This window comes from Nesoenas mayeri, assembly GCF_963082525.1.
Source record: "Nesoenas mayeri genome assembly, chromosome: 1".
NCBI classification, from domain to species: domain Eukaryota; kingdom Metazoa; phylum Chordata; class Aves; order Columbiformes; family Columbidae; genus Nesoenas; species Nesoenas mayeri.
Window position 1 is genome coordinate 40,160,157 of NC_137541.1, and position 13,662 is coordinate 40,173,818.

Genomic DNA, 13,662 nt, shown 5'->3' on the forward strand with positions numbered 1-13,662 from the left:
AATATTTTAGAGCATGAACTAGGAACATTTATCTTCTGCTTGCAGATGAAGCAACTGATTTCCCAAGTTTCCAGATTCAGACTGAGACAAATATTCCAGGACTTTTGGAAAGATACAGACGTATGTAGCTTTCCAGCTTGTTCTGAGCCCACTTCTTAGAGTTGCTTAGGTCTAATTGTGGTCCAGAGAGTTCTTCCTGACACAAGCTATCTTGTGACATGGTAGCTGGATTGTTCTTTACCCAGAGGGTAAATTTCATTAAAAGAAGTTAAAGCTACAAGATTTTTATATCGCTTTTTGCCATATGTCTAATTTTTGTAGTTGTCACAGGGATGTTATGGAATTGAGGGAAGTATGAAGCCCAAGAGGAGCAGTTGAGCATGAACGCTGTCCTATTGGAAAAGGTTGGAGAACTCTAGAATGCAACCATTTGCTTTTACAGCTTTTGATTTTGCCATATTGTCCTGCATGAGATGTCCTGTGGGAATAAATTGTCTAAACAGCTTCTGTCTCAATTTGAGTTGTCTCTTAGAGACAAAATGAAATAAGAACTTCTTTTCCCCTTGCAGTCACTTGGGCTTCCTATCACAGATGAGCAGATACAGGAGATGGAAGCAAATCTGGACAACATTGACTTCAAGATGGCAGCGGAGGAAGAGAAGAAGCTGCGTCACGATGTGATGGCCCACGTTCACACCTTTGCCCACTGCTGTCCAAAAGCTGCAGCCATCATTCACCTTGGAGCAACTTCATGTTACGTAGGGGATAATACGGTAATAAAATATTTTGGTTTCCTGCCTGCAGATCTGGCAAAACAAAGCTACAGTTGCTTACTTGATAGCTCTTTATATAGTTTTATTTATAAAATAATATTAAATAGATTTTTCAGACATTTCTATTAGTTGTACTGTTGAAGTTAATTCCCCTTCACTCTAGCTGCCCTAGGAAGGCAAGCTTCTCTTGCCTTCTTTCTTACGACATGAAGCAAGATCTGTCTCAAAACTAACTGTTCCCTAAACTCTGATTGCATGTTAAATATTCAGGGAGATAAGAGACATGAGTAGCAAACAACATGCAGAAACGTGAACTGTCAGTTACGCTAACAGCACAGTTCACTGACTTACAAAATGAGGCCGCTTTTGATATATGCAGCTAATAAGCTTTCACCTGCTGCTTGGAACTCCTCTATTAATTCAGGGTAAAAGAAACTTTTCAGTGGCCAAGAGAATGGAAAAATGTGTTAAGTGAAAAAGGAAGTACCACCATTTTACAGAACTGGAAAATGACTGTGAAAAAACAGTCTAAAACTGAGTGCAAACTAAAGCCTGATTTCTCGGTAGATATTGCTGTTCCCCCATGTCCAGTTCATTGCAACTTCACATCTGCTTTTGTCCAATCAGAAGCTACTGCGTGATTATTTTTACCGTACTGCTTTGCACGTCTGTTTGGCTTTTAGGTAATACCCCCCTTCCCTGTGACACTTGGCACCTACCAGTACCTGAGTCTCCAAAGGAGTAAAGACAAGTGCTGCCTCATTAGTCCACTTACTTTCCTGCTGTCTTTAGTCTGCAGTGCCGGCATTTCCACTTGGGATGAAGGACTTTGTCATTCCTTGGGCATCAGGAGTATATAAAAAATAACCATTCATACCTGGTCAGTGGAACTGAGTCTTCTACTGCCCAGTAGGACTTTCTGTGGATAGTATAGAAGGAGCAATGACGTATCCAACATTTCTCTCATGAGCAAGTTCACTGCAAATTCTGATGCAAGAAGGAAAGCAGAGCTTCCATTTTGAGACTTTTGAGAGGACAAAGTGTATTTCAATGATCTGTGTTGTCTTTGAGAGAAGCCATTATGTCTGGTCCTTCAGACATGACCCAAACTTCCTTTCTTTGCTTCTTTCAGGATCTAATTGTCCTCCGTGACGGGTTTAACCTGCTGCTACCCAAGGTGAGGAGGCATTTGGGCAGTGTCCCAGAAGTGGGCAGTGCTGATGTCCTGTGAACAGCCTGGGTTTAACCTGGATTTTCCTAAGCCCTGCTGGGAAGCTAGGAGGAGCTGTCTGGGTTATTCTCAAGAAAGCAAACAGTTATCTTCCTTTCCTTTTTCAAGTCTTTACCCAGAGTTTCTTTGCTCACCATGGGAATTATAAGCAACTCCTTGTTTCTGTGCCACAGGTACTAGTTTCAGAAAACAACTGTATTGCTTTCAGGGTCAACTTCGGCATTTGCTCTAACTGTATTCATAGGAGCATGTCAGTATTCAAGGTGCTGTATAATACAATTTTCTGAAGTGAAATGTGGTGGGAGTGTAGTGCAGTGTTGTCTATCTGACCTGAATGTCTTAGCACTCAATTTGCTTTGGACCATACGCGTGTCAATTTTACCCCTAGCGGCTTTATTTCTGGATAATTCCAGGAATGAAGAAAACACCTGGTGCAGGATTGAGTTGGGCACGAGGGCCAGACTAGTTTGAGCTGAAGTCCAAACACTTGTATCATCTCTTGCTCGAGTTTTGTAGCAAGTAGAAATTTCATTCATGCCCTGAAAAAATAAAACACCACGTTCTACAATAAGGGGGGGGTGTTGAAAGACTGCACAGTTGTTTTCCTCCCCTTTTTCTCACAATGTTGTTGTGCTTAAGCGTGCCAGCTTCTGCTGTGGGGTTTTTTTTGCTCTCATTCTGCCTCCCTTCTATCCTTCCTGCATCCACCAGCTTGCAAGGGTGATCAGCCGGCTGGCCGACTTTGCTGAGAAGTACGCTGACCTGCCTACTCTGGGCTTCACTCACTACCAGTAAGTAACCATCAGCCTTTGCTTTCATTTTGTCAGCTGTGCTTTGGTTAAATTGACCTGCTGCTGCTTTCTTTCAACCTTCTTTTTCCCATCTCTGACCAATGGCAGTTGGTGCTGCTGGATGTCATTTGTTGGTGGTTCAGAAAGGGGGTTTGTGCCTAACTCCATCCTTGTCTCAGGAAATTGAACTGTTGCTTTGACCAGCTGTCAGTAGTTGCTTAACACAGCTTCATAAGGAACAGCTTCCTGGCGAACATAGGTATGTGTATTCTGGGCTGTTTGAAAAAAGCTTGACTGGGAATTGCGGTAAGCCTGTCCTCCAGTCACGTTTTCTTTATGTTTGTTTTCCTGTCAGTTAGTTCCAGCTGCAGCTTAGAAAGGTTTGTTCTGGCTACTTATCACTACAGCTACTCTGGCACTATAGCTGAACCTTTCTTCTAAAGTGGTGATTCAGGATCAGGATCAGTTTTCATATGTCCCTGTATGGATCCCTGGGAAGAATCAGGAAGAATTTCTTCTGTTCAAGAAAGAAATTTATACTTCTTGTGCAGCACTTCTGACATTGACTGTGAATAGAATAGAAATTTTTAGGCAGACTGCTGAGTAAAAGGACAATGAGATCTGGATAGGTCTGTTGTTGGGGTAGATGAATCTGCTGCTTCATGAAGACAATTTGTTTTCAGAGATGTTAAACTGTACACCTTGAGTTAAGCCTGGGTCTTCTATCCCAGTGATATGGAATGCCAGAGGCAGGGAAATCAAACACAGGTCATGTCAGATGCGGTGTCTGGCACTTAAAAATTCATTCTTTCAGGCCTCTGATTAATAGTCTTGCTGTATATGCCATGTTAGTGCAATCAGCTCTAGTTCTAGGTCCCTCTTTGCAGCTTTTCAGAGGCATATTCTCTGAACTCCATTTTATCTTGGCTTTTGGAAAGATTACAAAGGAGTATTGAGGAAGTATATGCAAGTGAGAACTAAGGTGAAGAAAGTATTGATACCTCAGCCTTTTCTGTGTCCTTTGTCCGCAGCACCTCTCCCCCATTTTGGAACAGGTCTGTGTTTTCCCTGGTCTTCCTTTTGCTGCCTAAGTACTTGCATAGGCCTTTCTTGTTGCCTTTCACATCCTGCATCAGGTGGGCTTTGGCTTTCCTAACCTCATCCCTGCAGTGCTGGACAGTCTCTTTGTGTTCCTCCCGAATAGCCCATCCCTGCTTCCACATCTCACGTGCCTCTTTTTTAAGTCTGAACTTAATCACAAGCACCTTGTCCATGTGCATATGCTTTTTCAAAATAGCATAGAGGTTATCTTTGGAGTTTATGTGGGTAATTCAAAAGACTCTCTTTAATATTCCCATTTTCTCCTGGAAGGCTTTGAAGGGGGACAGTGTGGTTGAAGCTCGCAGATATTTATTTCAATGTGTAAGTCTTACAAAAAGTGTTGGCTAACGATGTTGTTAATTATTGCATTTTTTGCCCAAGAGCTGAGGAATGCATTTTTGTAAATAAAAAGGAACAGTCTCTTAGAGGAATCGTTTAAAATCACAGCGTGCACACGCATGTTTCCGCACTGGGAAGTTCACACTGGAGCTGTAAGCCAGCCTGGGTGCCCCCGTGGCCTGTGCGGGCAGCACTGGGGTGCGGGGCGGCAGCACTGGGGTGCGGGGCAGCCGCACCCCCGCGTTCTGTCAGCCCCCGGGCTCCTCTCTGCCGGCAGAGCCCCGGGCGCAGCGCGGCGCGCGGGCCGGCAGGGGGCGCCCTCGGCCAGCGGAGGCGCGGGGGCGGAGCGCCGCCTGCCGGTGGCGGCGGGAGCCCGGGGCGCCGCGGTGCCTGCACTGTTTGGGCAGAGCTCTGGGAAGACGCCGTGAAAGCCCTTCTAGATACCCGGACTAGTGGGCCGCCAGTCACTTTTACTTTAAAAACTCAAACGCTGTAGTAGTGAAACACCTGCAGATACCACTTCTCGCTTATCCCCTAACCCACGGAAAAACTACAATTACTGCTTTCTCTTTGATGTAATTCTTGATGTAATTGCATCTAACTCCTGAAAAGAATAATCGTGTCTTCAGTAGTCTTTACTGGTGATATATATGTGCTGTTACATAGAATCATCGAATCATTTTGGTTGGAAAAAAAACTTTAAGATCAAGTCCAACTGTTAACCTAATTCTGGCACTAAACCGTGTCCCTAAGAACCTCATGTATATGTCTTTTAAACACCTCCAGGGACGGTAACTCAACCACTTCCCCGGGCAGCCTGTCCCAATGCCTGACAACCCTTTCCGTGAAAAAAAATTCCCTACTATCCAACCTAAACCTCCCCTGATGCAACTTGAGGCCATTTCCTCTCATCCTATCACTTGCTACTTGGGAGAACAGACCAACACCCTCCATGCTACAACCTCCTTTCAGGTAGTTGTACACAGTGATAAGGTCTCCCCTCAGCCTCCTTTTCTCCAGGATAAACAGCCCTGGTTCCCTCAGCCCCTCCTCATCAGACTTGTACTCCAGACCCCTCACCAGCTTCATTGCCCTTCTCTGAACTCGCTCCAGCACCTCTGTGTCTTTTTGTAGTGAGTGGCCCATCTTCCTGCGTAAGCCAGATCTTTTTAATTTCTGCTCAGAGGAGTCAGAGTGAGCAACCTGCAAGGAGGTCTTAACAGTAGACTCAGCAGTAAAGCATGGTCCTTATGGAGTTACTGTGCAAATTGTCAATGAGTTGTGTCTGTTCTTGATTGTTTTCAGACCTGCACAGCTCACCACGGTGGGGAAACGATGCTGCTTGTGGATTCAGGACTTGTGCATGGACCTGCGGAACCTGGAGCGGGCTCGGGATGACCTGCGCTTTCGTGGTGTGAAAGGCACCACTGGCACTCAAGCCAGCTTCCTGCAGCTCTTTGAGGGAGACCATAGTAAAGTAAGTCAAACAGCCCAGCATATAGACTTGCAGTCTTTGCAGTTCTCCCCTTTGAAATGCTGTTCTGTTTGGGGGAACGCAGAGATTCTGGTATCAAATACACAAGGGCACTGTGATCCCTCTGGGGCCCACTGACAAGGGCTTGTGTGAAAATGAGCAGAATCTGGGGAGAGTGTGCTTCCCAGCAAGTAAAACATTTGTTGACAGTAAACTATGAAAAGCAAAGGATCCTTTTTGTTGTTACTGACCTTCCTGAGTTGTTGCTTTCTGAGCTCTGTTTGTTTTGGTTTCTTTCTTCACCCTGAGGTTGAAGAGCTGGACAGATTAGTGACTGCAAAGGCAGGATTTAAGCGGTATGTAACATGCATGCTTAGTCACCTAAATTTGGTGTAAACAAAGCGTGACTCCTGCTGTCCATGTTGGCCCAGATTCCCCTAGCTGCCAAACAGACATCTGTGCTGCTGTTGACTTACCTCCCTTTGCCACCTTGCATTCCCAGTTGCAGCTTCCCACAGGAAATTTCACCTCTTAAATAAGCGACTTCTACTTGTCTCCCTGTCAAAGCATGGCTGGCCAGTTTCCCTCTGCTTTTCTCTCTTTTATCTGCATCCTGCCCAAAACTGACAGCCTGAATCCAAAGTTGTTCTGGTCAGGATAGAATGACAACCCTCCACTTTAAGACCCATGTCACTCCTTGCTCCAAGTCTTCCAATTGCATCTGGAGCACTCAACTTCTGTGCTTGTTTTTAGGGCTTATATGGTCACAGGGCAGACCTATAGTCGCAAGGTGGATATTGAAGTCTTGTCTGTGCTGGCCAGTCTTGGGGCATCTATACACAAGGTGAGTACCCTATTTGTATACACTGGGAAGAAGGGGGAACATTTTATATCTTGAAGAGAAGGTGCTCATGGTGCAGAACACTGTTCCTAAGAGATATAATTGGTGTTCCTTGTTCAGCTGTTCTTTCTGAGGTCATGTAAAATCACCCCTGAGTACATGCCTAGCAGTCAGACTTCTAAGATCTTAAGAACAGTGGCAAATAAAGCAAGTTTACTGAGCAGGTTTTAAGATGGCTTAACAAATCCCACACCAGATATTAGTCTAATCTATGCTAAATTGATCCAATTAGAGCAAATGTCTTCCCTAGTGGTGTACAAGTTTTTAAATTTCACCATTTGCTCCTAGTTAATTGCTTCTCTGATAATGGTGTTATTCTCTCTGTCCTTGTGGATTCTTTTCATTGATTTAGTTTTGTTCCTTCCCTTTTCCTCCTCTTGGGCTAAAGTGATCTGTGGTATTTTCTTCTGGTTTAGTTTTGTAGGCTGGCTGGCTCAGTGAGAACACATTATCTGTGTTTGCAAACCGCTGTGTAATTTTCTTATGCATTTTTGTTGTTCCCTCCTGGTGTCTCTTCCATTCCCTGCAAACATGTGCCCTTCTTGAAGTCGCGTTCTATTCTAACAGAGTGGACACCGTTGTTTCCTTACGCTTTCTTGACTGGGATTTTGAGGCTGAGAAGTATCATTGCAGTATCTTTTTTTGTCAAATTTTTCACTGTGTCCCCAGTTTACTTCTCAGACATAGATGCAAACACTTCTCCAAGAATACTAACAGGAGTATATATTGGTGTGTGTTAGTTTGGTTCTGTTTGTTAATTTATTGGGCTTTTTTCCTAGATTTGTACTGATATTCGTCTTTTGGCCAACCTGAAGGAGATAGAGGAGCCTTTTGAAAAAGACCAGATTGGTAAGGGATGGCAGACTTTTCTTGGACCAATGTATATATGTTTTCATTTATGTTGGTACAGCCTTTTAAACAAACTTAGAAATGTCACTGACAGAAGTTGCTTTAAATGAACTGAGTTTTGAGTTTAATATTTTGGGCCTTTTTTTAAAGGAAAAAAAAATGCACTTTACCCAAAGGTTTCTGGATATTAAGTAATTTAAATCAGATTTGTATTTCCATACTTCCTGGGCTTGGGAGGAAAGCAGAAGCAGTCACATATTCCTCACAGAGGAAGACTTGGGTCTGAGGAGTATTTAGTATTTTCCATTCCTCATGAAGCTAACTGGAGCTATATATTTTCAGCTTGACTCAGCATTTTGTTCCAAATTTGTCTGTTTATGACAACAAAACTTGGCTGGAGCCTTGCCAGAAGAATACCAGTGACATGATTCTGACATTGGTAGGAGAGGGAAATGTAGAGTTTTTGCTCTTGGCTGGAAGAAAGTTCAGGCAGGCACCCTAAATAGTTGCATATTGGCAAATTAAGCCTTAGTAGCATTTGTTACTTGAATCATCCTACATTCTGTGGTTGCTTTTGATATCCATTCACCAGAACAGTGGGCAGCAGTATAAGTATCTGACTTTGAAGGACAATGTTATTGAGGAGGTGGGGTCCTGATCACTGCTGAAGTTGCTATGGGTAGTCTAGAGAGATGGTGCTAACTACTGCATTAAAAATTAAGTCACTTTGTTCTTTTTATGTGGTAGTACTTAATCTGTTTTGCAGAATTGCAAAATGTCTTCTCAATTGTTTCTCCCCACATTTGGGTGCTTCTGATCTGAAGGGGAAGTATGGTGGTGTCTATTTTCTTTATTCCTTTTTATCCTTAGAAAATCAACGTGTTTTGAGGCTTTAGTCAAAAACATGATTCCTAACACATTTTTCTTATCTGGAGGATGACCTCCATCTCTTCTTCCTGAATGCACAGCTTCTATGTCCTGTTTCTATCACTCTTTCTCCTTTCACAGGGTCAAGCGCGATGCCGTACAAGAGGAATCCAATGCGCTCAGAACGCTGCTGCAGCCTGGCTCGACACCTGATGACTCTGGTGCTGGATCCCCTCCAAACAGCCTCCGTGCAGTGGTTTGAGCGAACGTTGGATGACAGTGCCAACAGGTTTGTTTAGATCGTGCGATGCAGCAATTTCAGAAGGTCTTCTGATGTATGTAGAAAATGCTATTTTTAAACTAAAACCACAAGTTACCACCTTGATGAAAAGCAGTCTCAATATAATCTAGAGATTACAAACTGGTTTCCTCTCTAAGATCAGATGAAAACTGTTAGGTTTTGTTAACATCAAGATCTTCTGCAAAGTAAAAGAGCAGAGAGAGAGAGGGATGCAGAAGCCACAGTATTAAATTGCTTGTCTTCCTGTTTCAACAGCATACTATAGCAGTTCTTACATTTCTCACCTTTTCCTCCCTATCTGTTTTAAATGTGTTTTTTGACCATGCTCCTCTTCACTCCTTAAAGAATAATTTGACATTTTATCTGCAATCCCTTAACCCTCCAAATAATTTAAAGAAACTTATTTTCATCTATTTATAAAGTGTTGTTCTTAACAAGAAGTAGTTCAGATCCTAAAGAGAGAGCACAAATGTTATTTTTGAAGTACAGTTTCATGAAAACTTGTGTGGGTCTTTTAGATATTGCGCAACAAACTTTCCTGTTTTCTGATTCTCCATTATGACTATTTTGAGATAAGCACAAGTTATCTATAATGATTTTCAAGTAAATCATAGCAATTAAATTCAACACTTCCATCTTCCAGTTTGTATTAAATTTGCATAAAGCTCATATTTACCTTTGAAATGTTTCTGTTTCAAAGTAGTCTTCTGTTGCTGAATTTGATCTCCTAGAATCTTAGAAATCTTTAAATCTTTAGAGTTTTAAGATGGGGGCTTGTGGAGCAATGAACAACAGCAGTTGTGGATATAGACTAATGTTCAGATTGTTGATGAGACTGTTATATTTTAAAATATATCCACAAACGTAATGTCTGCGTAAAATTTCATTAAAGCATTCAAGATCTTTTCCCAAAAGGACTTTATTCCACAGCTGCTAATCTTGTTAAGAAAAGAGCTGAATAGGCAACAGAAAACAATGTAAATTTAAGAAACTGGATATTGGTTGATGTGGTGTGTTTATTTCCCAAGAGTGCTGAGAGATGTACTGGAATGTTTCAAATTTTATTTTCATCTCATCTAAAGGAAAACATCATTTGTCCACTTCATAATCCAATTAAAAAACCTGTGCCGTGGGTTTTTGTTGTTAAAGTTATACTGTTTTGAAAGGAGAGCAAGCCAGAGAAAATGCAATCAACCTACAAAACAGTAAAGTCCTTTTGAGGACAATGTGATAGAATTGGGGGCCTTAAATGTACCACAAGGTTCAAGTACTAGTATTTTTTAAGAGGTCACAGTTCAGATGGGCCAAATACTGCTGTCACAAATTGATGATGCTGTAATTGCTGCAGTGTGACACAGAGCCTTTCACCCGATACAGCTCAGTCCCCACTACTTTTCTCCTTTCCCTCCTTTCCTTTTGATATTCCTTTTTGTCAGGAGCTTCACCAAATGCATGGATCCCTTTGAGAGTTCCGCAACGAGCACAGCCAGGCACAGCGTGACAGTGCAGTGTGGGAGTGGGATCAGTGGACAGGGCAACACAGAACACAGGGGAAGATGGACTCATGTTTTCAGCTCTGTACCTTGCTGCCCTCTTTCCTAGCTGTGTAATCATTGAATTATCTTGGAGTTTTCTCTGTGCACCTTTACCCTTTCTTTCCCTCTCACTCTTTTTCTACTGACCCCAAAAAGAAAGAAAATAGCCTGAAATGCTCCTGTCTCCCCCAGCTTGAAAGCTGCTGCTGTCAGATGTTCTTTAGCGTCCCTGGTTGTGACTTTAAGCAACAAAAGGCACTTATAAGAACAGTTCCAGCTTTAGGGCCACAGTAGTGCTGTTTACAGAATTATTTACAGAAACTAAAGAGCTGGATCTGAGGTAGAGGGGGAACGTGGCCTTTATTGCTAACTGGGGCCCTGGGTATGTGTGTTTCACAGGCGCGTCTGTCTGGCTGAGGCTTTCCTCACAGCTGACATCATCCTCAGTACTCTGCAGAACATCTCCGAGGGACTTGTGGTATATCCAAAGGTAAAGCAGGAGATAATGTGTGCAGTGTTGCATCCTTGATGATGCTGCAGCTATGCCAAAGTATATAAAAATCCTTCCCCTCAAAGGATTACGTTTTTATCCGTTAGTTCAAACAGTTTCTGAATTTTCCTCTCCATTCTCACTGCATTCTCACTGTTTGCAGAACAGGCATGAAAGGGCGCTTCTTGAAGCCAAATGATAGTAAATGAAAAATTTCTCAAAAAGAACATTTTTCCATGAACTACATGACAGATCTGTGGAACTTATCACCAAAATATACTGTAAAGGCAGATGTCCTACAAACATGTAACTTACAGGTTTAAAAAAAAAAAAAAATCTTTTTTTTTTTTTTCACAGTAATGTCCCTTAAAAGATATATATTCCAGGTATTATCAGCTTCAATACCTGGATTTCCATAGCTGTGTTCCAAAAGATAGATTTATTTGCATCATTATTCAGTCCTAGAGATTCAAAGGGAGAGGAGAAGTTCACTGGGAGTCCCAGTTGTCTACACAATCACTATAATGCTGTTTCTTTTTTCTGTTTGTTTAAGGTGATTCAGAGGAGGATCCAGCAGGAGCTGCCATTCATGGCCACAGAGAACATAATCATGGCAATGGTGAAAGCAGGGGGCAATCGTCAGGTACAAGTGCAGTCAAAAATACCTTTGTTCACTGCCTGACATTGTGCTCCTGAGAAACAAAAATACCTGGGGCTCTTCTCCTGACCATCTCACACCTCTTTGTTCTACACCTGTTCCCACAGAGTTATTAATATACTGGTGCTGCAAACCCAGACTCTGCTCTCTGAGGAGAGAGCAGTTGTGGAGATCCATATTTACTGTTAGGAACACTGTGTGTTTGAGCTAATCTGGCTGGTTATGTTGGAGAAGAGGGAGGCCTGTTTTTATATTAGATACTGGTAGGCGTTTTCCTCTTGTAAATGTTTGAAGGAACTTGGAACACAGGCCAGGCTTCTTTAAATGGAACATGTTGGCGGCTGGCTACCTTACAAATTAGACGAATGAATCAGTGCTGTTAACAAAAAAGCAAGACAGACATTCTGAACCATTCATTTATGTGTCACTTCATTCAGTATAGTGCTTTTTATTCTTAACTTTGTTTATGGCCCCTCATTCAGTTTTCTGTATTCAAGCAAATTGAAATTAAGTGTTTTTCCTTAGTACATAAATACAGAGAAAATTGGATTGTATTTCTTTATCATTTAATTTCACAGTTAACTTTAAAACTGATAATCAAACTTACATCTCAGTAGAACAGCTTATTTTCACTTAACTTTAGATAGTAATTTTTCCTTCTATGATTATTTCCGTATCAGGGGCAAAAGTTAAACTTGCAAGATAGTAATAGCGAAAGGGTTTGCTAGAAACTTTGAGTAGGGTATGTGGTTCGAGTTCTCTGAAACATTTCTGACAACTCACCTGTGATGTTAGTCAGGAAAAATCCTTTTTCCTTTTTTATTTTTTTCCTGTGTGTCTCTGATGTTTGTCACTGAGTCAGTCAGTAAGTTTCCTAGCTAAACTTATTAGGGGTCACATCATGTGAATAAGTTTCATTATGTTTTCAGCTGGTTCTCTTTCTGAAATGTCCGTACTCACCTAAACAGTCCTTTATATTTTGTTTAGATTGAACAGTGAATTTCATTTGTGTTTGATATTGGCCTACCTTATTTCTGGTGCTGTTGAATTACAAATCTATGGAGTTTAATACATTTATAAAATCTGTTCTTATTTGCATTGGTATGTTCTGTTTTCATGCACTGGGAACACCAGAACGGCACATTTTCTGTTTTCTCACCTCATAGCGTAGAAACTCAGTTCCTTTCCCCACCCTTGGTCAGCTCCCTTCTCTAAAGATGCAGAAGACAGATCTGTTCACCTGAGGCAGGTCAGTGCTGGAGCAAGATGGCTCTTGGATGGAGGAAACAAGGAGAAGGAGATCATTTTCCTCCTAACTGGAAGCAGATCAGGGATAATATATATGAGGAGATTCTTATATGGCTGTATATGCAACCATTTGACTGTATTTTAGGGCAAGCATGGTGGCATCTGGTTTTGCAGGTGGACCCTAACTACAGTTGGGTACCGTTGATTTTACAGATTGATTCCACCGGAAATCAAGGGATTAGGAAGCAATTAAACAATTAAAAATTGTTTTAACGGTTTTGCCAGTCTTAGTGTCATGTGAGGGTTGTTTGGAAGAGATGTCTTAAGGCCTTCAGGTTTATAAGGTTTCTTTCTTCCCTTCATCCTGTCCTTAGGTAAGCTATGGTTTGCATAGTCTCACTGTTCATTAAGATAGACGGGTTCTTTTCCCTTTTCTAAACCTGTAGAGATTTTACTTTGTAATGCACCCAGGATGTTGTATATAGGGGATGATTAGTGGTGAATAAGGAAATCCTTTATTACAGTCCATAGAATATTTTGGGTATGGCTACTATAGCCTGTCTTGGGGAAAATCATGCAAGTAAAGAACAGAACAACCGAAAAAAAAAATCCTATAATGACTCCTAAGAGTATTTGGGGAGTTTGAAGAAGTGTAAAGGATTCCAGTGTCACAAGTTTGTGGTATAACTGAACAGGGAACATGTATGTCATTCAGACTGTTTTAGCGTCAAAGGGCAGATCCGGAAGGATGAAGAAAATCTTGGTTTAATATAGTGGTCTACAAGACACTGTGTTCCAAGCTGTGTCTCATTTGCATGCTGTCCAGTGCAGTGCACAAGTTAGCAAGATGCATGTGTGCTGTCAGTAGCAATTGAATGATTTTTCTTTTCCCTTCATCTTCCCCCTGCTCCTACAGGATTGCCATGAGAAGATTCGTGTTCTCTCCCAGCAAGCAGCTGCTGTTGTGAAACAGGAAGGGGGTGATAATGACTTCATTGCCCGTGTCCAGGCTGATCCTTACTTCAGCCCTATCCATAAACAACTTGAAAGCCTCTTGGATCCCTCTTCCTTCACTGGACGTGCTCCTCAGCAGGTATGGTAGTG

General features: G+C 42.0%; 1 protein-coding gene across 2 annotated transcripts in view; it reads left to right on the forward strand.

Moving 5' to 3' along the window:
- The window catches only part of ADSL (adenylosuccinate lyase), a 29,325-nt gene that overhangs the window by 15,237 nt on the left and 426 nt on the right, over positions 1–13,662 (forward strand). Inside the window, exons 1-12 of one of the 2 annotated variants that reach the window (XM_080364060.1) lie at positions 330–404; positions 570–773; positions 1,906–1,950; positions 2,716–2,795; positions 5,541–5,712; positions 6,019–6,065; positions 6,463–6,553; positions 7,390–7,459; positions 8,468–8,615; positions 10,562–10,652; positions 11,206–11,295; positions 13,475–13,651. In XM_080364060.1, coding sequence (XP_080220186.1) covers positions 381–404; positions 570–773; positions 1,906–1,950; positions 2,716–2,795; positions 5,541–5,712; positions 6,019–6,065; positions 6,463–6,553; positions 7,390–7,459; positions 8,468–8,615; positions 10,562–10,652; positions 11,206–11,295; positions 13,475–13,651 — 1,239 coding nt within the window. In that variant the 5' untranslated portion in view covers positions 330–380. Of the gene's footprint in view, positions 1–329; positions 405–569; positions 774–1,905; positions 1,951–2,715; positions 2,796–5,540; positions 5,713–6,018; positions 6,066–6,462; positions 6,554–7,389; positions 7,460–8,467; positions 8,616–10,561; positions 10,653–11,205; positions 11,296–13,474; positions 13,652–13,662 lie in introns of those variants that run through there. The other variant, XM_080364059.1, reaches the window with a different exon arrangement.